Here is a 24,982-nt window from a genome sequence, read left to right on the forward strand (position 1 = left end):
TTCGGCCTGTGAGTTGTATATTTTATGACCGCAAGCACTTCTTTCTTATTTCTTTCGACGTGCTTTTCAAAAAACTTCCCTACGTGTCCATTTCCTCGGCTTTTTCTTAATATTGCAGCAATAGCTCGCTACACTTATCAATTATTAGCCAGACGTGGACCCCACGTTCATTGGCCTCTAAAACAATTGATGCTCGTGGTTTCAGAACGTTCTCTAGTCGCGCTATTCTGAAACCATTCTCAATAGTTCTCATCCAGCCCCTCTACGTTTACCAACACAGTGTTTACGCGTGCGTTTAAAAAAATGTTGTCTAAAGGTTTACAGCGTCCTATATCCGGTCATATACGCCGATCTCGCGTTGTCTTGTCTGCTGGGGGAATTTGTTTGACATCAACTAGGACGGTAAACATCAGGCTTGAAGACAAAGCGTGTTATTCAAGACACATGTGCAGCGCTGCGGATAGCGTAAAACAGCACCCGAGGCTCGCGAACGCGCCTTTTTCATATTTTCTTTTGTTCGAGTACAAACAAACTGGAGCTTTGAAACTGCTTCTTGCGCTCCAAGCATAAGAACGATAAAGTTTTTTCAAAGTGCGCTGGCTTCGTGCCGTCTCGCTTCAGGCTTTCTTTGTTTTTGTTTTTTTGCGGAAGGTGAAGCGCAGCTAAAAAAATTTTGACTTAGGTGAATTTTGATAAAATTTTTGACGTGATCGTTCGTTTTTTTTTTCATTACTTTGAGTTGCATTGCTGGAAGGGGGCAGGACTGCGTTGTCTCTTTAGCAGTTTAGCTTCGAGCTACCGGACGCTTTGCCAAGCATTTTGTGAATCTCAAATTGTCACGAGCAACAAAGCTTGTTTTTTTTTTTTTGTCACGGGAAGCAAGGTTTGAACATATCCCTTACAACGTGAATAATTGTGAGAAAACATCTATCAGTAATAGGATCAGGGTCATTGTTTGATGGTCGTCAGGCACACTGTTTCTCTCCCTACCTTCCCCTATCTGAGGAACCACGGCTCACCTTAATTTCTAACAAACCTACCGCGGTGGCTTATTGGCTAAGGCCTTGTGCTGCTGTGCTTAAGGACGCGGGTTCGAACCCAACCGCGGTGGCCGCTTTTTGGATGTAGGCGAAGAGCGAACACGTCCTTGTGTCGAAACTTTGGAACTCCTTAAAGATCCCGAGGCCGTGAAAATTAACCCGCAGCTCTCGACTACGGCGCGCCTCATAGCTCAGTTGTGGCATCAGTGCCATAAACCGAATAATTTAGACCTAAAATGTTTTAGCAGTCCCCCCTCTTTACGACGACTGCATTGGTGATATTATTGCCGCTTACACTCCCTCAATGGAAAGCGGCCACGAGAGGATAGGATATTTCAATTTGTTCAATACCGGACTCCACTATATTTTGAGCGCCAGAATAACACTCGTTAGAGTTTACAGGCATTGGCGCAAATTACGTGTATTTTAATGCTTTATCTGTCAAGAACAGCTCTATAACTTGGTTTTTATTTCTAGTGTAAGTTGGAAACCAGAAGTTCATGAGTGAGTATTACAACAAACGTAATAGCTAATCTTAATAAACATCTGCACGCTTAATTTTATCACAGTTTATGATTAATTTTGCAGATGAAAGTTTCTCAAATAATTTAGGGCAGCGCTTCAAGTTAAAATGTCGCGTTCATACTTCTGTCAGCAATGCTTTGAGCTTGCATATTCGTAAGGACAATAAATAAATTTTCAGGCATAGATAACAAAGATGAAGAAACAGTCAACTCGATATTCTTTGATGCAGTTGAGGTCATGCGTTCCATAGCACTGAATGCCTTTCATCGGTCAATGTGTATAGTACTGGTAACACAATATCGCCTCAAATATCGCAGATTTGAAACAGGCCACCTTCTCCTCAGGAATCTCTCACCTATCGAGCGAGCGTCACTGGTGGTTGAAAATAAAGGTGAAAGGCAGAAGGGAACAACGGCAGCAGCGGGTGAACCGAGCACCGTGCGCGCGTGTGGCTCGTGCCGCCTACCTTTCGCGAGAAGGGCGAGCGTCAGGAGAGTGAGGAACATCCCGGAATCCATCCGATCCGGCGTAACACAACGAGCACGTCCACGCACCAGCGAAGGAGCGCATTGACTCGCAGCGCGTGGCTTTAGCCGCCGGCTGCGGGGCCCCGAGTTGAGCGAGAGTGAAAAAAATCGAGATCCCAAAACATGCCCAGTGAACAGGGGAACCGTACGGCGGCGCCGCCTGCAGGCCGCGACGGGAAACCGCGGCCAGCCACGAACGCGGCCCCTGGGTGATTCTCGCCCGGCACACCCGATATTCGCTGGGGACCCTGCGTCGATCGTAAGCGGGATATTGGATGCGTGTATAGAGGGGAACAATTGCCTGAAAAATTAATCAAAGCCGGTATGAGCGATTTTATTGCTTTGCTGCTCAAACTGCTCGTACTATCAGCGGCGCCTGTGTCGGTGGCAAAGACTGAGGATAATATACTTGAAGCAGCTTAGAGGAAGCTTGTATGTTGAAGAGATGAAAAAAAAAAAACCTACGGTAAAAAAATTTCTGAAATTAAATTACTCGACATTGGTCTACAAAACAAAACAGTAACTACCAAGATGTCAGGTAATCATAGGTGATAAAAAATGAAGCATTACACTTGCTATTAGCTATTATGTAGTCATAAAGCCAAGTCCTGCAATCTGTAGAACACATATTAAGCTCGCTCTGGCAAAGCAAATTTTATTCGCGCTCGGCGCACAACGGGGACTAAAGAAAAATTTGATAATAGTTCTTTCAGTAAAGTTACGGCGTTCCATTCCTATTTGACACACAAATCAGAAACGAATCTGCAGTGTTTCATGCGGCTTTTATTACTTTTATCAATCAGAAAGAAAAATACTACTTGTATTTGTTTTTATTCTTCCTCAAAGATAGCAAATAAAAACACCCCTTTTACCAAACGCCACATAGTTAAAACATACACAGCATTTATGCAGGAAAAAGAGCACCATACAAAATTGGACCTGTTAACTATCGAGTGTTCCACTTACGACCGGCGTAATCACCAAAAGCTTGATGTCCGAATGAATAGATCTGATACCTCTACTTCCGCATTCATTTCCCCATGTGGTGCACAAAGTACGTACCTTTCGAAGCTAACCCGGCTAGACTAACTGAATTGCAAGAGTTCCTCAAGAGCAAGAGTGAGCCATTATTCATGACCATTTTTGACTTACTTTAAACTCAAATGCAATTCCTGGTTGTCGCGTCGAGATGTAAGTGACCGAGTGCTGGAGTTTATCACCTCCTTAGGGGCTCTTCATAACCATAAATAGAAAGTTTCGCATAAACGCACATGCCGCATATGCAAGACATGGTGAACCAGTGTTCCTAAAAATTTGCAAAGGAATTACGGTTTCCACTCCATTCGTAAAGTCAAGGGGCATTGGATCAACAACATCATGTTCCGTAACATAGCGCACAATGCCTTGTTGTCTCTAATATTTGCATAACATTTGTACTACTTATGTTTCATATAGTATAGCGTACTTATAGCGAACCCGGTTTTAACAAAACAGTGGCTAAAGAGAACGAAACGTTGCCATTTATACACATATGTTATGTTTAGATATTGCAAAAAATCATTACACCGAACTACTTCCCGCTCCCCGATGTGTTCATTTTAAGGGAGCCGGACTTACTGATATAAGTCGGGAAGGGTGTCCCATCCGTCAAACAGCCGGATTAACGTAAAGAATTCTCCAAATTTGAGCGTTGTTGTGGTAATACTGTTGTGTAATGGTCCGTTTTTCGGTTATTGTGGACCAAATAAACACTAACAATGAAAGCGCCAAGAGGGTCAGGATGTGTAACAATTTTAGAAATAGCCCTGGGAAACACAGGCACGTACAGTAGTTTTTTATTAAATTTTAATGTAAAAAAGTCTTGTTAAATGGTTTACTTGCGTTCATGCGTGCAAAGTCAAAGCCCATCGTTATAGAACCTAAATTTTGATAATGCTGCACAATGTGACGATACGGGCAAAGAAACGTGGAAGAGACTCTGAGGATAAGGTTTTGGCCTTTTTCAAGGATACGTTAACCTTCGAAGTTCTCCCCGACAGTATAAAACGAGCGCACACCATCGGAACACCTTCCCATTAAGAAAAACAAGCCATAATCATCAAATTCATGAACTTTAAAACAAACGAAAAAAATACTGCCCTGCGGTCCTAAACTAAAAAAACATAAATTTTGCGATAATGGAGAATTTCTCGGCCACCACTAGCATTCCTCACTCTAGGCTTCTCAAGGTTATCGGACCGGCTAAATGTGCATTCAAACTTCGGCTTGACAGGTGACATATTGAAAAAAATACGCTACCATTACGACGCCCTCCCCGACTTTCCTAACGTCACAGAAATCGCCGAGTCATCGACTGACGTCACTACCTGACGCCATTCTCAGCAACCCAAATCAGGCCCACCTTCTCGGCATTTGTCATACATGAACTTCAACATTGCATGCACAGAAATACGCACCCTAATACCTAAGCGTGACGACCTTCTCAGTTTTATAGATTACACCGATGCTGACATGGTCCTTGAAACCGAAACGTGGCTACATTCCGACATTGTCGACCACAAAACCTTTCCCTCAAATCACATCACCCTGTTTCGCCATGGCCAAGTCGCCCCCGTAGACGGAGAGGCATTCTCACTGCTATCAAAAGCACTATTGCTTCTTCACTGATAAGTCAAAACAATTTGTTCGAAGCAGCATGGGTACTCATTCATTCTCCCTCAGTAAAAACCAATATCGGCATATACTACAGACCACCCGATAAGCCTTTTGCGACGTACTCAGCCAACCCCTAACTCAAATTACAAAACCTTTTTCCGACGCTCCTATCGTCCTATCCGGTGACTTCAAGTTCCCGCATAATAATTGGCCTCATATCGGAGTCCTCAACAGATCTCCATCCAATTCAAATCTCTAAACCAATTGGTCAATTTATCACTCGATTTCAAATTACATCAAGTCATAGCCTGTCCGATTAGAGGTAACACCACACTCGACTTGCTGTTAGCAGCGCACTCCGATGACCATCCTTTACATATTTCTATATATATCTGAGCATAGGAAAGAAACTACCAATGAAAATAATTATAACTAGTTTCAAAACAGGGAACTTAGAAGCTATCAATGAGGAACTCTGCCGCTTTTACGAACAATTCAACGACCCGCATTTAGCGCGCACCGTAAACTCCAACTGGGAGCTGTACAAAATTGAGATTCTTAGATTACAAAATAAATGCATTCCAGCGTTAACCATGACATCTGACTCAAAAACCAGTGGTTTAACAGACACCTCAAATCACGTCTTCACCAAAAAAAGGGTCTTTGCAGATTTGCAAAGTGAAGTAACAAGCCTGCAACATGTGAAAAATATCACGCGTGCGCTGAACAATATATTAAAGGAATAACAGAAGCAAAGGAAAATTTTTTTCCTGAGATTTACCATCAATCCTTAAACGAATCCTAGCAACTTTTGGTGAATACTATGTTTTAAGTCCTGGTGAAAGGAACTCGATCTGACAAGCCCCGATGGGGAGCCGCTTCAAAGCAACCAATGCATAACAGTTATTAACAGGTATTTTGCCTCCGTGTTTACATGCAATTCCGACAGCATCACATTACCGCGTTTCTTTTCATCCACCACTTTTCCCGATATCCAGGTTAACCGGGAGAAAATATCTAACTTTATCCGTAGCCTTAAGATATCATCATCATCATCAGGCGAGGACCAAATTAAAAGTAAAATTCTAAAAATACTGAGTAATATTCGAGCCTGACCGTACTCAGGCTCGAATATTCACCCAGTAATTGCAATCAAGTTGCGTTGCTGACGACTGGAAAGTTGCTCAGATAGTGCTTTAATTTAAATCGGGTATTCGCTCACTAGTAACAAGCTACCGCGCATTTTACCTCACAAGTATAGCTTCGAAACTACTCGAACACATAATCACCTCAAACTGAACGACCTACCTAGAACCAATCAATTTTTTTATCCGCGCCAACATGGTTTCGTAAACGGTTCCCATGTCATACCCAGTTTGCCGAATTCATACATGATATACTACAGAAAATGAACAGTATTGATTGATTGTGGGGTTTTAACGCGCCGACGCAACGCAGGCGATGAGGCGCGCCGTAGTGGAGGGCTCCGGATTAATTTTGACCACCTGGGGATCTTTATCGTGCGCCGAAATCTCGTACACACGGGCGTTTTTGCTTTTCGCCTCCATCAGAAAAGCGGCCGCCGCGGCCGGGAATCGAACCCGCGACCTCGTGCTCAGCAGCGCAACGCCTTAGCCACTGAGCCAGGAAATGAACAGTAACCATCAAGTGGACGCAAATATCTTGGATTTTTCTAAAGCATTCAATCGTGCCAATAACAACTATCTACTCGATAAGCTATCACCACTAAAGATCCCTTCCAACCTGATATCATGGCTCGAGCACTTCCTAAAGGGCCGCACGCAATTAACCTCGGCTAATGAGCACAAGTCCCGTTTAACCATCGTAACGTCCGAAGTCCCGCAGGATGGAAGCCTATAGATTCTAGTCTTTTTTAAAAAGACTAGAATCGATTAAAAAATCAATTGAAATCGAATAATCTAGATTAAAAATATGTACAAAAGGCTTGCTCACTAACATCCCAACATAAGACTCTGCAGATGACTGCGTGTTGTACCAAATCATTTGTGCCTGCGATTATCATTCTAACCTACAACCTAATTACACAGCATTTAATTGTGGTGCATCAAATGGCGGATACCATTAAACATAACAAAAGGCACATAACTCTCATTTCCTCGGGAACATGCCATATCTCAGTGCACCTATCCTATCAACAATGTACCGATCAGCGCAGTCATATCATACGAATACCTCGGAGTGCACATGACCTCGTCGCTTTCTTGGGCGACGCATATCAACACTATTTTCTCGGAAGCCTCTCGTACTGTCGGATGTCTTCGCCGTGATATAAATGTTGCCTCTATTCAAAAATTGCTTCCAAGGAAATAAAAGGCTAGCCTCTCTGACATTCGTAAGGCCGAAACTGGAATATGCATCAGCCATCTGGCACCCATCACAAGCACACATAACTGTACAAATTGAAGCCACTCAGAACCGTGCTTCACGCTTTCACACCTCGTAGTGTTGAAATCCTGTCAGCGCCACTGTCCTTAAACTTTCTCTCTTCCTCCCGATCCTTGAATCCCGCCGCATCATTGCTCGTCTATGCCTCTTTCACAATTTCTTCTATTGGCCACAATCAAGATACACGTTACTAGGACCTCCTAGCAGAATATTACCCCGCTTAAACCACACTTACTCAATAGCCGGATAACCGGAGCAACCTCAGCATTGGTCTTATGCGTTTTTCATGATGCCATTATACTATAGAACCCTTTCCCCACCAACATGGCTACGTGCACCGATAACAAACAATTTAGAGCAAAGCTGCAAAACACATTCACCTAAAACAGTAACAATAAAACTCTACTATTCTGATTTGTTGGTACTATTCCTCCTTCAACTGCTTTTTGTATTGGAATTCTGTTCGCTTGACTTCAGTGTTACATTTGTCCAGTTTTTGGTGCAAGTTTTTATTGAAGGTATTTTTCTCTGTATTTTCCGACTTTTATGTCCTTATTCTTGTTTTTGCCTGTTTCGTTCAACACTACTCCTGGAAACTCCGCATCTCCACCGTTATGTAATGCCTCCGGGCTTAAGGGTATCATAATTGATAATAAATGAAACGAATTTATGCGTTTGCTATTCGCATATTCTATTCAATATTATTTGCATAATATTCCTGTCAGCACCAAAATTCTTAATTACGCGGAGCCAAGTTTTCTTCAAAGAAAAATGACGGCAGAGATTTGTGAAATATTGTCTTCTGGCGGGGTTGTTTAGGCGCCGAAAATAGGCCATAACCTAGGTGCCGACAAATCTTATATTACAGTCAAACTTCGTGCAGGCGCAAAGCTTTATGGATTCATTAACAGCAAGATTGACAATTGGTAGAAATAAAAGATTTTTTAGACATGCGCGAGATACTGATACAAGATAGTAAGACAAATTATCATATAAGTGTGGTTGATTGTACAAAAAATTAGGGAATCTAAACCGCGAAAACGTTCTCCCAGGATTGCAAGCAAGATCCCTGATCTAGCACGTAACTCAAGTTCCAGCTGTTTCCTACAAAATGTTTCACTCTCAAGCACGTTGGCGGCTTGAGTGACAAGGAAACTTGCCAGCAATGCTCGCAAAACACGTTAATGCCTCTGAGCTGTACTAAATATATAGCCATATGAAGAGATTGAACTAAAACTGGTGTAAAGATACACGCGAGTTCTTCGATATTCTATGCCAGTCCTCATTACGTTTAGAGGGCCCTCGATATTTTGCAACAAGCTCATTTCAATTTTCTCAAAGTGTTATAAGATGGCGCTATGATATTGGGGTAGTATTTAAACCGGCACCAATATCTAGAGAACAGGACACACCTGCAACCTAACATTGAAAAAAGTCTAGCTCGAACAGCAACTTGCATTGCTGCAAATAAGCGAAAAACCTTTACGAATACCAAAATGCCTTTCACCAGAAAAATATCATTCCAAAAGGCTGTCGGCAGGTACTTGGTCCAATCAGAACATCCAATGCAATAGACAGGTGAAAGTTTTGCTACTTTGTTTGATTTGGGAGCTCTGTAGACGCTGTAAGTCTTCATGATTTAAGTATTGCTTAGGACTGCTACAGAAGCACATGGGGTGAACCGTTGTTTCTTCAAATGCGCCTGCTTAAACGGTAATGCGACAAATATGGTCATATTACACCCGTCTTACTGAAATTCGTACCCTCTCCACTTAGTATGAATTCTATATCAGTTATTGCGATAACAGGGCTCAGCTAAAACTCGACAAGAGTAGCACTGACAATGGCACGGACGGAGACAGGGGGACACTCAAGTCCGTGTGAGTGCACGTTTCTTCCCCGGTATTTTGTGGTGGAGAGCCCTACCGAAAAATTAACGCAGCTTCCACAAGTGCTGCAAGGTTGGAGAAATAGCAGAGCTGGCAGACCCTATCCTTTCGTTGGAGACCCCGCTGCTGCACCTCGCTTGATTGTCCGAATTCTGTGCTTACAGTTTTTATGGTTTGCCGGGCCGGGTACATATGCCAGTGGGATTTCAAATATATCCCAAGTGAACCGCGTCAGCACGCGCTTGAAACCACTGCAAACAGGTTCGCGAAATCGGCGTATTTGCTGCCCACTAAAAGCGCGAACGCACGTGAACTGGCGAGAAGAACCGCACACGAGAGATCAAGCCATGGACGCAGTCACATAGGAGCCGGTTTCAAAGCGGGAAAGAGCCAGATTATACTCTGACAACGGAAACCGTACTTTCTTCTAGTTCGTCCGTTTTTGTTTCATGCGGCGGCTGTCTTTTATTGTTTTCTGTTTGGCCAAAATCGGGCGGTTAGGTTATCAATTTTTGTAGCGAAACCTACACTGCGCTACCCCGGGCAGTCTTCGCGGGGTGACCAGTTTTGACCTTGAGAGCCAGAGGTCGAACCACACCCTCTTCGGCAAGCGACCGAAATGGAGCAGCGGCCCGATGGCGGGGAGAGTTATGCAGCAGGGGAGGGATAGGCTTATTCTTGGATGAAACAAGCGCGAAATTAAAGGCAAAGGAAGTGGGACACAATCCAGCCGCTGGTCTAAAAGCTGAAGAATAATATCACGAAGGGTGAATATAAACACTTGACACAAAACAAAGACATTGCGCATGAGCAGTACAAATTCACAAAAGACACGGTGATAAGGCAAATAGACACCGGCTACAGTCAAGGCCCATGCAGATATCGCAGATACGCAATCTCTTTTGGAAGAATACACAGGCTTGCTCGCCTGACACACTTGTCTCCTCTTTCTGCTATGCGAACACTTTCGCAGTTTCGCGGCGCGTTGCTCTACGGGACCTAAAAAATGTCAGCGGCTAAAGAATTTGGTTTACATCCGCTGCGCTCAGTACAACGTGAAGAAAGATGGGATGGTGGGGGGCCCTTTAATGACAATTCATGCTCGCTCAAACAGACGTTGATACAACTTGTCGCGCCGCTTCCTTCACTTCCTTCCTTTCCACTTACTTTCTATTTGTTTAAGTTCACGCTGGTTTCATCCGAGAATGCGTCTTTCCAACTAGCCCAGCCTGCAACTCTTCTGCCGAAACATAGGTGAGGAGGGAATGGAGACGTGCGCGACACCCGTGTCACCTCCTGAGGGACGAAGGCGAGGACGCCGCCACCGCAGAGATAAGCGCGTGCCACAAAGGAAGGCCACGTGCTGTGCAGGGCCGTGTTGAATGGAGGAAGAAGCATATCCAGCTGTGGTCGCTCTTACAGAGGCGAGGCTTAAGAACACCGTGAGACATAAAGATGAATAAGCAGCGTGTTTATTGCAAACATATATGTATATCATTGCGGAACCACACTTCGACCACACTTTGACAATGGGCCTGGCCAAGGCAGTACAGGTTTTGCTAACAGGGGTTAACTAAAGTTAAACCACAGCACTTTTTTGTTCTTTGAAGCCTCCCAAATGCATGTGTGCATTTGCACTGCCGTCTCGTAATGAGGATCCGAGATTGAATGGCTTTGTCACGCTGTGGGCTCCTAATTTCGTTGCTTGGTTTGCGTTTTTATTTGCTTCGAAATGAGCTCATTTGGCTCTAATACTTGTGAAAATTGCTACCTGGCCTTTTTTTTGTGGGTGTTTCGCACTGCATGCCAAAACAACCTTATTTAATTGGCTGCACATGTTACGGTTTCCACCGCGGCTAACCCCATTTCCTGAAGCTTTTGGGGTGGCCCAGTGGTTTGGTTGCCGGATTCCTGGGTTTCAGGTACTTCGTTCAATTCTAGGACCTACCAAGCCGAATTTATTCCAGAGGAGCGTGCTCCCATACCCTCCGCGTGGGCTCCTTGCCTCCAGGCCACTTTTCCTCACACTTCCTGGCCTATCATTTTCACCCTCTCCACTTCTACGATGATGATAGTTTTGTGTTAACGCGCCACGGTGGAACTAAACGGCTAAGCAGTGTTCAAAGCCACTCTTGAGGCCATATGAATGGTGAGCCGATATGGACGCCCATTAAAGACTACCCTCTCCCTGCAATTACGGCGACATGTTAATTTAATTTAAGGTACGCTGTGAGGCTGTCAGACTTTTGATGTTAGGATTCTCATCCTATTTGCGATAACCGTGTCTGTAAAAGTTACGTAAGCGATCATCCAGAGCTGATTGGCCCTACAGAGACAGCCGTTCATCCATTGTGACAGATTTTGGGGAAAATTGACGGTACATTGTTCTAATGGTTGAGTTTTTTATAAAAATAAATCCACGGGTGATCTTCCAGAAGGCCAGAGATTGGGCAGAACTCGGGAGCCACGAGCTCTAGCAACGCCCGCGTAACGTGACGATAATATTTCGATGCGGTGTTCAAGCGCTTCAAATATTCCATTCACGCTCTTTGCTAGTTATTTTGTTGGCGTAACCGGCCCAGGGAAGCGCGCTCCAAGAAGGCCCTACCAGGGTGTGACGCATTTTACAGGCGTTCTCTCGCTCTACTGCTGCACCAACTACTTTTCATTATCGCGCTTTTCTTTTATTAATCAGCATCTCACTACAAAGTTCTTTTTTGTTTAATTTCAGGCGTTCATATGAACACTTTGTTTGGAATTAGTTGTCTTAAAAAGCCGTTTCTGCACATATGTGCGGTCGGTGGCAGGCAATGCAATCACGTCTGTAAGGCCGAATGAAAAAAAAAAGAAAGCGGGTGATGGAAGCACGCCATATCCTATGTAAATGGTGCCACTTGTTATCGAAACCCTCCGTCCGATTTTCAATACAAAACTTTCTAATGATACTTAAGTCTGCCTACGTAATATGCAGGCTACGGTTGGTGATCTTTATTACAGCTGATATATTGCAGTTGCAGTGCGTAAATATTTTTCTATTGTACCTTGTACCCTCATGGTAGAAGGTTCCGTGTACCTTGTACATTCCATTGTACCTTTACTGATGGTACTAGCGATGCTTTTTAACAACTGATACATTGCACTTGCTTATTTTTCCTCGTTTTGATTTCTTTATCTTTTGGTATGAAGTTTTGAATTACTTCGACCGACTTGTTTTCTGCTATACCGTGTTTGCGTCAGTCTCTTCGGTTTCATTTCGCACCGACCTACGTCAGCAAGAACACTGACACACACCACAGCCCCCCTATGATAGGGGTTCTACGTGGCTGGTGTGCACCTGTACTTCTCACGTGCCACAACGTTTGCGTGTCACGCGGCAAATACTATTCTGCCACTTTTACTTTTCAAATTCACAGTGTCATGAATTTGCGAACGGGGCACATTAACTCCTCAAAGCTTCCAATTGCGGGCCATTCCCCTAAGTGGGCGTGTGCTGCGCGGAAATTAATTACAACAACCACAACTTTTCAAAATCCCTTCCTTCATTTCAGTTTGCGCTTTCCAGCCCCTGTTTGACGAGGCTCTCTTCTCTCGTTTTTTAGTGAGTCCAATCTCCTCACTTCTCTCTCTCTTCCTTCGTCCTCTTTCTGCTCTGGCTCACTTTCCTTCTTGCGGCACGCTGTTACTTTCGGTCTCACCTCTCCCCTTCACAAGCCTTGCATGCCCTTTTTTCCTGCGAGAAGACGAAGACACTGGACACAACCTGTTTAAATTCCAAGAGATCGCCTCCGATAAGTGATACACGCCGTCGATTGTATACTATACAGCCAGTAATGTTTTCTCAAAAATGGTGTCACACAACATCTCAAGCAAAACTATCTGCCGCGCTGACGATAAATAAAACGAACACTCGTGCAATGCAACGTTCGAAAGTTCTGCGAGCAGACGATAACTGAAGCGTAGACTCCGGCTGCAGACGCATAGACGCATGGTAGAACCTGCAGAAGCCCATTCAGGGGAACCGCCTAAAAAAGGCAAAGCATGTCCGCAGTTATCTTATTGCGAACACAACACCAGATTCTCTACTGGTGACGTTCGCTTGAGCGGTCACTGCCAACGCTTCCGTGGAAGGTACTCGTCGCGTAAAACGGCAGAGCGCACAACCCTTGCTCCTCGGCAGTCATGGAGCGAGAGCTCCCTCAAAGTATGGCCGCACACCAGATGACTGAACAGCTAATGCATACTACTTTCGAGAGACGAAAACGAGCTCAATATTCCTCCTCCGCTAAAGAAAAAGATTCGTGGGCATGTCATAGTGATTGAAGTGCCACCCAACACTGGGGGGCACTTCGCCGGTGAGGTAGCCTCGCGGCCACGAAGTAAATTCTATTTGATGCTCTTTAGAAGCAAAGCTTAGCAGTAAACAATGAACATACGAAGTCTCCAGGCCACCGTCAGGCAAGTGATGCCATATTCGCCGGGGTGTTCGTTAGGAACGAAGCGTTCGCTCTAGTACGCACAATTCTAGCGGCCAAGACAAGATTTTCCCACGGCAGCCGTGTTCATACACAGTAAAAACACAATCTACGGCAGAAGACGCGACTTCAACGTCTAAAACGCACTCGTAAATGTTAAAAAAAAACTGATGACACGCTAAATTGGAGCGATTTCTGATACTACGCCTGCCATCCTCACATAAACAATGAAGGTCAAGTTTGACAGAGTCGGGAGAAGGGCGCGTTAATTTTGCTACAGCGAATCCCTTTGCTCACTTGGTTTCGGCTTGGAATCAGCTGTGCCGGGGGCAACCTGAAACCACGTAGCAAACACAATTCAGTTGAAGAAAAGAACACTGAGAAAATCGGAGAAGTCCCGCTCCGCTTTTAGAGGGCGGAGCTTTGAAAGAAGGCTGGGGCCAGGCCAAAGTTTTCAAAGAAACACCAGGGTTATCTAATTTACGTAATATAGTGAATCTTGCAACTCGATTTTAGACGGCGCTGCGCTTGGATGTTCGCACTACGTTTTCACAAGCCGTGCATTTTCAACGTCAGCCGCCTCAACTGGGCAGGCTGATAATGCCAACACATGCTCCGCGCTATTGCGCCGTTGTCGCTCGAAGATTATGGGAGGCTCTACTATCAATGCTTTGCAATCTCAAGCAGCTGGAAACTGCGGAGTAAGCTATCTCAGGCCTTGTGGAATAGCACCCCAGATCGTGGGAATTCATATGCCCTTTTATCCGCATTGGGTGGCGTTACAAAACCTTGCCCGCATTGCGTAATATATATTCGCCCTGCCATTTGCCATTTAAACTTCTATGAATATTAGTCATGTGAGTGTAGGAAGGGGCATAGAGCCGTCAAGTATTTTTTCGAATGCGGCCTCCAGCACGGCAAAATTAGGAGGCTCTTGGTGACCCTTTTATGTCCTTGTCCTTAGTACAGGGAACAAAATTCAAACGCTGAAGCGGAATTATGTCTTGTTATGAGTGAAAAATACCGGCCGAGCACGTAGTGCTGAAAGGGCACGGGTTTCAGCTGTTAGTGGAAGTTGAACTCAAGTTTTACAGGGAAGCTGTAAATGGCTAGCGGGCCGGAACTTCGTCGTGTCGATGGGCAAAAACTCTTAGCACTATGCGTGTAATGGCTGGCTTTACTCTTTCACTGCGTTTCATCCATCAGCAGGTTTTGACAGCTTTCAGACTACAGCGTGCGAAAGATTTATAGATAGGCATCGCCGGAGCACTCGTGAAAGGTGTCGGATTATCCTTGGTTGTGTACCATCCTGCACCATGTTTTGACATCTGTCAGCGTTTCGCAGGAGCACGGGGCGCTGACTCTGCGGGCGGGCACACATGGAGCTCCGGTGAGAAAACTTCGACTGCCGTCATGCACCCCTCTGTTCCCAGACTGTTGACCTTCGCTTTTCAAAATGGCTTTCCGACTTTCCGAGCCCCACTAAACATAATATCGGACGCGGGACACTTGGACCGGCTATAAAGCGGTAATGCAGTCAGGGCTGTCCGTTATATATTCTTTATTCATTCTCCTAGCTGGCTGTACTACCTTATACCTTTTCTTCTTTACTCAGTTTAGGTTGAGGTGCACTCAACCTGACAGGCAGTTTCCCGTCACGTCGTTTTACTACTCTGTCTTTTAGTAAAATAACACACACAACGCACATATTGCGGTGAGAACACGAAAAGCGACGGTGAGCGAAGGAAAAAATAGAACGCCCGAAGATTGTCCTCGATAGGCCGCGCGTAAGCGGCTGGCAAGACAGGATGACGGGTGTCTCATAGCGGAAACGCGGCAGAAAGACGCAACTACTATGCAATCAAAGCAGATAACTTTAAAGGAGGAAAGGATAAATTTAACACTGACTTTCTCGAAAGGCAATTCAGATTTGGTCGTTGAGCGCGTGATCGGTAGTCATGTTCGCCTTGCGTATACGGGTGTTTTCCTCAGGCAGACACATGGCAACGCATAAGCTGTCGCAGTTCGAGGTCGACACGTCCTCTTTCAGTAGACGTAACGCCGATGCTCGTGACGATGTTTTGACAGTCATGTGCACGTTCGCTCCCTATACTTTGGGTACCTGCGAATAACTCGATTTGCAGCTTTGATGGGAAAACACCTAAGCAGGGGGAAATGGCTTTTAATGGTTTTTTTTTGGCGGATACCGCGTGGTTCTGCCTGAGGTCCTTGCTTGAAAGTCATCCGTATACTCAATCCTCTTTTGCCATACTATACTTGATATTCGAATTCTTGAGTCATTTTCGGGGTGGGGGCCTCGTCAGGAGACATACGAGGCTCCTTTCGCCACGCCACGTGGGCATAACTACATCTGCGTATTTGTGAAATATAAGTTGTTTTGCTGCAAATGGTTCACCAAAAACTCCTCCCTATCTCAGGAAAAGTAAAAATGTGCGGTGTATTGCTGGAAAAGGGTACGAATCCACACAGAAAACAAGTCCTTTCTTCAGCGCAAGTTCGCTCAAAGAGCTTGAAAAGTCTTGCTGCGAATAGCACTTCAGAGTTTAGCGACAAGAATTTCGAGTGTTGTCATTAGTTGCTGTGCTCCACCTCAGCACGGACGCCTTTGAGGATCTCTATCGTATCGGTAACCATTGCCCCCGCACTAGCCTATGAAAGCGTGCAGCGCCTAAAGGCTCGTAGCTTTTTAGTCCCTTTAAACCTGGACCACGTTTGGACTATTCACAACAGCCTTGTTACACCTGCATGTAAGGTATGCAGTCCTGTGGTGTTAGTGGTTTTGGGTCCAACGCTGTGTGGACGACAAATAGTGACGAAGATAGGCGTTGCGGAACGCGTATCCTGAGAAGTGCGGTCAGCATGGTTAATTCAACGTGGCTGGCGTAAATCGGTTGCCGCCAAGCTACAGAGTGCTAAAGACAAGACGTGTTGTCGTATGATCGTAGTAGATGGCATTGAAGTATCCGGCCAAAGAGCCAAACTAACGTGAGCCTAGTGGTATGGCTGTGGCTGCCATACCAGGAGGGCAGCGTTACACCTGACCCACTGGCAACAGCGATGATTAACGTAGGCTGGTGACGTGCACTTAACCCCCAGTTTTCATAGAGCCCCAGAAATGGGGGAAATGTAGCCAGTTCTGGGGTTCTCAGTAGGGGGATACCCCTACTCAGGCTACCGCGCAAAAACTCGCATAAAAGCCGAGGCAACGGGCGTCGACAAGTCACCGCTCGTGTAACAGTCTCAAGATATAAAGAATACTTTAGTTGCTGCTCCAGGTAAGCCTTCTCAATCGACACGGTATAAACACAATTAAACAATCCCGAAGCGCCCCTGGCATAAAGTGTTACCGACTGCCATTTAGATTGGATTTTACAAATGTCATATGGGAAGAGAAGTGACGGTTTGCGAAAAAAGCTGTACGGTCTCATCAAATTGAATGTTGCTGCCAGGTTTTAAGTTTTATGTGTGTCTCATCAAATTGAATGTTGCTGCCAGGTTTTAAGTTTTATGTGTGCGCACTATGAATCTGTAGGACTTTCTCCTAGAAGTAGCGCTAGGTGCGCATAATCGCAGCAAAGTATCAAATATAATTAATAAACTTTCTTTCAAGACTTTAGTGCCCCTCGATGTCGATTGTGATATTTGCGTTAGTGTACCGAAAACTGAGCGCTAAACGGGGAAGGAAAATTGCGGTTGCACGCATTGCGCACTTGTGGCAACAACAGCGGTAGGCTAAAGATCATTGATTACGTTTTCGACAACCCGAACTGATGCTTTACGAGCGGAGGTCCTTTACATATTATGGATGTCACGTGGGAAATCACTGATTCATGGTTTCAAGTTGTTGTGTGTTTCTAATGTGACCACGAAGGCACGGGACGACTACGAGTCCAGCAAGACGCTACTTTCAGGTCTTCTGCACATTATTACTCGCATTGATTTATTGCTTCTTGCGACAGATCTTTTATTGCTGTTTTCGTTTTAATTTCCTGAAGTGCGGTCACTCCCGTTTTATGGAACCGGCTTATCGTTCGGGATTCTGGCATTGTCGTCATTTTTTTATCATCTTCCACTAATCTGGCCTAAGCGGTTGTAACATGACGTCCTATTTTGTTGATATGCTTTGTTTCTCGTTACCGTGTTTGTTGTCTACGGTCTTCATACTGGTGTCACCCTCAACTTGAAAGCGCAAATGCCGGTAATGCAAACACTGACACTTGGGACATCTTTGTCTAATTGCTATCTTTCGGGATGCTAGTTGTAGCTTTAAAGTTACTCCTGTGGGCTGAGAAATTGATGCAACATTTCGTGCCTATTTCCGCACTGGCGTCCCTAACAGGAAAGCACGCTTTAGACGAGCTCCGTTCGTTTAGTGGGGCTTTGTACGCTCTTGACGTGCATCAAGTGTAACAATGAAGCCCGATTAACATCGGTTTATTTATCAATCAAGCTTTTTTATAACACTAAAACTGCTGTAATGCTAACGTTAACCAAGTTTAGGCTGTCTCTGTGGAGTTGAAATGTCGACGAAAAACTGCTTTTCACTGGGTCCTCACGGAAATGTTTGCACACACTGGTGCAGTACTGCGATAACAGTGTCTTTTCAAGATGAGTCCTTCAAGTGGCTTGGAGAAAATGCATGCCTCCACAGCGGCGCGAATGACTCAGTCTGCGAAACAGTGCCCGCCATGGTGTCGATGATATGAAGGGACCTCGCGAAGTGCGCCTCCAGTCTAGGTGATGTACAGCCTGCCAGTTTTGGTTATTATCGCAGAATCGTGGACCGGCGGGTACATTGGCATAATGGTACACTTAAAAGAGACTAAATCAGGGAAACAGGGTCTGCCTGCAAAACGCTCATTCTGATACCAGCATTCTCTCTTATGGTGTTCCAAATCCACGACAGGCCCAGACGCTAGTACTCTGTCTGCTTCTTTCACTGCCGAGAACTCAAAGCAACAATTCACTCAAAAAGGAGAACTCGGTGTCGCGTTCTTTCTCTTTATCTGTACATTTTCAGGTTTCACTGAGCTTGGCAACCCAGCTCAGCGCCACCTGAAAATGTAAAGCCAAGAGCAAGAGCTGTTCTCTTTTTCTGTATTACAAAATAACAAATTTAAGAATACAGAGAAAGAAATTGCTGGCTATTCATGCGCACGGAAATTAGTGTAAATGATGTTTATCGATAGTGTTTCTTTTTACACTACACATTATGCCCGCACGGGTGCTCAGACAAGCCCACAAAAACAAACAGAAAAACGCGTGCAACGTCAGCGTGACTGTCACCAATGTAACTCTTTATCATGGTCAGTGCTCTATAAGTATTGTTATCTACCGCGGGAGTTCTCGATGGCATTCAGAGCCAGGCGTTGAGAATGAACTACACCCCCCCCCCTCTCCCCTCTAGCTGCAAGACGCCTTCTACCACCTCTTTCGCTCTGGTAGCGTTCTACAACTCGGAAGCCGCGCATGTTGTAATGTTACCATTACACGTCAGCGCACTAAAAGTGTAGCTGTGGCTGGCTGATCGGCCGAGCATTATCAGCCAGCCGCAATGGCGGAATGAGTCGCAGGTTGGGTCGCGTACAAAGCTACAGTGATCGGTATCCGAGTGCATGGTTCCTGCTTGCCGATTGTTGTTTTAGTTCTCAAAGATTACGTCACAGTCGGTGATGTACCACCGCGACATCGCGCCCCGTGCCACGGTGGATGATAAATCCCTGGAGACTATCGGTGCGTTCTGCGTCGCTCTCCCATCCAGATGTCATCACTAGCTTAATATTGCTCCAGGAAACTTTCCCGAACGGGTGCCAAATTTGTTTCTTTGTGTCCGCGTGGCACCGCCTTCCCCGAGATCGCGCGCGGTAGATAATAATGATCTAAAAGACATAATGGCCATAATGGCTTGCGCTGCCGTAGTGATGCTGACGATGACATGTCATGAGCTTTCCATTCACAATATTTGGACGATTTTCCATCATCTTTATTATAATAAAAGAACCGAAACATTGGGAATGAAAAAAGGAGATGGCTCAGGAAATTGCCTCCAGTCGGCGACGAATTCTGCTGGCTGCCTAAAAGCTCATGGGCCTGTCTGGTTGTTCGAGCCGTCAGTAGGGAACACATGCTCTGCAGTGATCGCTGAGGGGATGCGCCTAGTCACTCCAAAAGAGGAATACTCGCGCCTCTTTTGGAGCTTTTTTCCTTTCTAAGAACTGGCCAACCCCTAGGTAGTAGCTCCCATGGTACAGTTTGAGAAGATGGTCGTGTGCGTAGGAAGAATTATCAGAGCAATAGGGTCGATTTTCGTCCTAAATCAAGATACGGTGACGAGTTTATGGCGCAGCAGCGCTGAGAGGACACGGTGGTGGCTGGCCCTTTGAAGTAACTGCAGCAGCTCTTGTTTGACAATTTAAGGAGGAAGCCACGATAGCGCTCTTTGTGCGAGGTCCCCTTAGCTTGCGTACTGTTCCCTGGAATAATTGTTAAAATGAAACCTGAGGGGACTGCAATAGCAAGGCACCAAATTTTGGACGGCTCTTTGCTTACAATATTTCTTCTGGTTTTGACTGTAATACACACGAGAAAAAAAATCTGGTTACGTCTGCCTCCGCCCTGTGTTTCGGTATATTTAAAAAAAGCTCGGTAACATTATCGTTTTGAGAAAGACCAGATCGAAGCAAGGTTTTGTTTGCCTTCAGCTTATCCAGAAATATAAAGAGATTGGTCAATCGCAAAAATAATATTTTCGTCCGTTTACAGTATTTTAAACCGGAATCAAGATATATTAAGCCAAGAGGCAGAAATGCTGGTTTGCAAGTTTAAAGCATTTTCGTGTATTTCTGGGCAATTTTATCCCCCCCCCCCCTGAGGTAGAAGTCCTGAAACCCAAGAAGAACCTGATTCCTTTTAAAATTTATAACCATTTAGTACAGGGCAAACTGTTTTTGTCAATGGTAAGCTTCACAGCACACTTTCGTGCACTTTAACGGAAGCTATTGGGTTTTAGAAACGTTTTTTAGGGTCCCGACTAGTTCTTCAGTCACATTGGCTTGCATTCTACGGGCTGATATCGGGGCTTTTAGCATAGTACCGCTTGTAATAATTTTGGTAATGTTTAATCAACACTTCTCTAAAAGCAGCCTAAGAATCTGTGGTCAATTTTTATGGTAAGGTCAACAGAAACGTAAATATGGTATCTCCTAATTGTAGGTTGCACTGTGTTTTGTTTACGAGGAATCTACATTATTTGCGGCCGCACATGAGGAAAACATTACAAGAAAGTGTGGAGCACATCGTCCGCATTCATTAGGATTAGAAAACCACCTTGCAGGGTGCGCAAAGCGTGGGGCTATCCTCATTAATAAATTGAAGTGCAGGCGTCTTGAAAAAAAAAACACAAACCACAAGTAGTAAGTAATAGGGGCATTTCGAAACAGCTCATCGGCAAAGACTGTCTTTTTCTCGGTGACCTTGTGTTTTCATGTTAATTTGAAACTGATCCTTGTTGGTCTTGTTTCTATGTGTCTTCCCTTCAATCAGTCACACTCCTTTCTGCTTCTTTGTTCACATAGTTTTTTGGAAGTACACAATTTGCACGTTTTCCCTTTACAGAATGGCGACCGGATTTGTGAGTCGTATATATGCATAACAAATTTTCACTGCTTCTAACGCAGCTCCATCTCAAATCGAAGCCACGGTCTGCATCAGATGGTGGTAGCATATATTGGCCCTCTGTGTTAGGGCTCGGTGGAATCTCTGCATTGATTTTTCTTTCAGCTGTTTCCTTGACTCAGCGCCTACTTCTATGAGCTTCTTGAATACAGGGGTGGAATTTCTCAGCGCGCCTTGACTTCTGCATTTATTACACGCTTCTTGCAAAGGTGCGCGCGAAGGTGCTTTGAGATACCAATTATTTCCGTCTCTTTTTCTTTGCTTCACGTTTTCGGGGGCCCCTCTTTACCCCTGTGTGGTTATTTGTACTTAGTGTACTTCTGTTATAGCCAAGTGTACATACGTTGCCTAGAAGGGGGGGTGGGGGGTGAGAAATAGAGGTTTGTTTGCGCTATTACAAGGAACATCACCCTGCATTTTGTACCAAAAGGAGCATGTCTATCGCTTTTTCCGACCGTATTTCGGATATTGTTGTTTTTCGAACCGGGCTGCCTGGACCTTAGTATTTTTCAAATCTAAAAGCCCGATCGGTACGTGCTGAAACGGCACAAAACAGAGGGAGAAAGACACATTCCACGCACGTAAGCACTGTTGTTTACAACATCCTCGGTGCGCCGCCTCCGTGGAGCATTTGCAAGTCAAGATGCGCTCCGGGAAGATGCTCATCTGAATCGCCGCCACTATTGGCCACAGCCGAAAGTCGATGGGTTTGAATTCTTCAGAAAATCGCGCTAGCAAACAGCTAGGAGCTCCTGACCCGCCAACTCACAGCACAAGGGCGCTGGTCGCAAAAGATGGCTGCGAAACATACAGATATTAAGGAACATCATTGGTTCGGAATTACTCGTCATCGTCCAGCCACCGAAAGGAGACAGTGCAGTGCCGGTAGGATCTGCTATATGCGCAGGCTTACATATCCCGTTCTTGACTAGTGTGGTCACCCTCCACTGCTCACTAACCGAAGTCGGGTGCTGATTACATTCAGCACGTCATGCACTCGTGACGTCCGAGAAAGAATTGTCCAATTTTGAAAGAATGAAAAATGAAAAAGTTCTATGTCAATGAAAAAGTTCTGGTTCAACGCAAAGAACTTCTTTCCCCTGTGCATAAAAGTCCCCCTTTTGGGTGATATACTCCTACGAAATACTCTACTTCTACGTAGAAACGTACGACGTGTGCAGCTGAGTAAGCTCCTCCAGATATATTTGAAGGACCTTGGTGTATTAAACTATCCGGATGTCTCTAAAGTGGCGTTCAGAGCCCACGCAAAGTGGCGATGATCTCAGGACCAGAAAGAGCATATGATCTGAATGCCGCAGAGGGGCCACTGACGCCATCCGTAAATGGCGCTGCGGCGGCATTCCTTGGAGTGTTAAACACAGGAAGAATTGAAGCGGGCGTGTAAGACCACGAAAACGGACGCGTAATCTTTAGGTGGGCTGTCACAAGTATCATTGCTGCGCTTAACATTTCGTACACTCACGACTGTGTGGCTGGTTAAATTGTCTGTTCGAGGCAAGGGCTTGTAAGCTCTATCATAGTGTCCGCATCGGCGGCCCCGCAAGCTTACGTGAGCTTGTTCGAAGTTAAGGTGGGTGGAGGACACGCAACCTAACCCGAGGTCCCCAAATGGTGTCCGCAGCCAACGGCAACTTACTCGCGCCACCTATCGACGGCCAATGATCGGAGAATTTCGAGCGCTTGCGTTGCACCTCATCGGGAATTCTGACCTGCTGCAATTACGCTGACTTTCGATCTCTCGTTATTCACCCGCATTCTGTCGTGCGTATGTTTTTGTGCTTGCTGTTACGAATCGACCAGCGCCACCGTACTTTCCCGCATCACTCCTTGGCTGTGCGGCAAAGCCACTGCGTGCGCCTTTCAGCCGTCAGGCGCCACCATGTCGGTGACTCATCATTCAAGTTTCGACAAGCCGGGCCAGACGCCTCGCTATCGACGCGTTTTATACTTCGGCAGTTGGCGACGAGGCGCGCCGAGACTTGTTCAAGGACACAGGGTCCCCGCGATCTCAGCGGAGTCCTCCTCTCTCCCCTCTCTCGGACTCAACGTGCGCCGAGGATACCGACTGCTTACGAACTCTGGAAAGAGCGTTGTGTGTGTCTGTGATTCTCTTGGCGTGCGCAAAATGCAGAGGGAAGGCTCCTTTGGCCGTTACCGCTTTTGGGTATAAATAGAGCTGCCCAGGCGCTGTAACCCTATCCTGTTAGAGCAGTGAATCCATGCTGTCACTCTGCTCGAGTCCTGTATTGTAACCTCGCCCGTCGGGGCATTGTTCTTTGACTTTGGCTCACCTGTCGCTATGAAGTTACGTTAGCCTACGGCTTCTGGACTTCTTCACGGCTGCAAGAGCGGCTGGCCGCTCGCATCATACACGCTACCACTCGTATGTCGGAGGCCACGGAGCTCGGATCGGGTGCCCCTACTCGGTCGCAATATTGCCCATGATAAGGTGCTTAGTGGAAAATATTAATTTTTTAAAGGTATTCAGCACGCTGCAGAAGTGGATAATTCTGATCCCTTGGCCACCGGCCTAGAGTCACTTTTTGTAAGTACGAATTATTTCTGGCTGACTCTGTTAGCACTCGGCGTCATGAAGCCTGCACTTGATTTACAATAGTAGTGCATGTAAACTCAGCTGGGTATGACATTGCCCGTGTGCTTGAATGGCCATTGGTCCGAGTGAGATTACAGAATACCTACCTAAAATTAGTTCCTTTATATAAGCTACAAAAAGTAACAGTTTTTTGGGCATTAATTTTTTTGGCTTACCTTGTTACTAGATTATTCGATATAGTATTATTTTCAGTAGGGTTTAACGCGACGACGCAACGCAGGCGATGAGGCGGAGTATTATTTTCGGAATAATTTAAGGAATAAAATAAAATAGGCGATTAGGGGGAAATACAAACAGAAAGAAAACTGCCTAAACATGCGACGTAGCATCAGGAACTGTTGAAAAAAAAATAAAGCTTAAAAAATAAAGAAAAGAAGACACGAAAAGTAATTAGAGGTATAAAACAAGAAGGGAAGTTGGTGAAGGAGAGGCAGTGGGCGGGAAGGCGCCGATAAAAGTGATCATACACGCCACCATCTTTTTTAGGAAAGCCCGGCACGCCCTGGGGCTAGCACCGGAGACGGCCAGATTCCGAAATGAATAAGTGTACGGGGGAGCAAATATCTGCGCGGCTAAAACCAAGCGTTTTCGCCACGAACGATAAGATTACAGGAACAGACAGCGGGAGGGCCAATTGGTTAAACCTGCTTTCCCAGTATCTTTTCTATAGAAGAGTATTGTCGGCAGGAGAGTAAAAAATATTCAGCTGTCTTTACTTCGTTACATAATGCACAGAGTGGTGAAGGGGCCAGACTGCAGCGATACAGCTAATATTTTAAATTTGGGACACCCCACTAAAACCTCGTGAGAGTAACTTCACAAGCTCGTGACTGACTAGTTCAGCACTTCCATGAGTGCCGGAGGTGCTCGAGGTCATAACCTGCGTACGCAGATTCAGCCATGCATTGTAGCATGCCCAATCTTCGGAAGCGTGCCGAGGTGAGAAAATTTATGGGCGGTAGAACCGCCACCACCGGGCCATCCAAAGCAACGCCGGCCTGAGTGTCTGCTGCTTTGTTGAGCCAGATGCCTGCGTGCCCAGGCACCCACGCCGAACGAAGTTTTTGTAAAGACGGTGGCCGTAAATACCCAAGGGCTCGACCAAACGCTCGCTCGT

The 24,982-nt window shown here is 45.5% G+C and overlaps 1 protein-coding gene across 1 annotated transcript in view; it reads right to left on the reverse strand.

Moving 5' to 3' along the window:
* The window catches only part of LOC144179368 (uncharacterized), a 139,881-nt gene extending 137,707 nt beyond the window's left edge, over positions 1–2,174 (reverse strand). Inside the window, exon 1 of the mRNA XM_077707696.1 lies at positions 2,032–2,174. Within this exon, the coding sequence (XP_077563822.1) occupies positions 2,032–2,083 (52 nt within the window). The 5' untranslated portion in view covers positions 2,084–2,174. The remainder of the gene's footprint in view (positions 1–2,031) is intronic.
* Between the last annotated feature and the right edge of the window lie 22,808 nt (positions 2,175–24,982).

This window comes from Haemaphysalis longicornis, unplaced genomic scaffold (genome assembly GCF_048455015.1).
Source record: "Haemaphysalis longicornis isolate Haplotype H1 unplaced genomic scaffold, Haemaphysalis longicornis Haplotype H1 scaffold_4, whole genome shotgun sequence".
In the NCBI taxonomy this organism is placed as follows: domain Eukaryota; kingdom Metazoa; phylum Arthropoda; class Arachnida; order Ixodida; family Ixodidae; genus Haemaphysalis; species Haemaphysalis longicornis.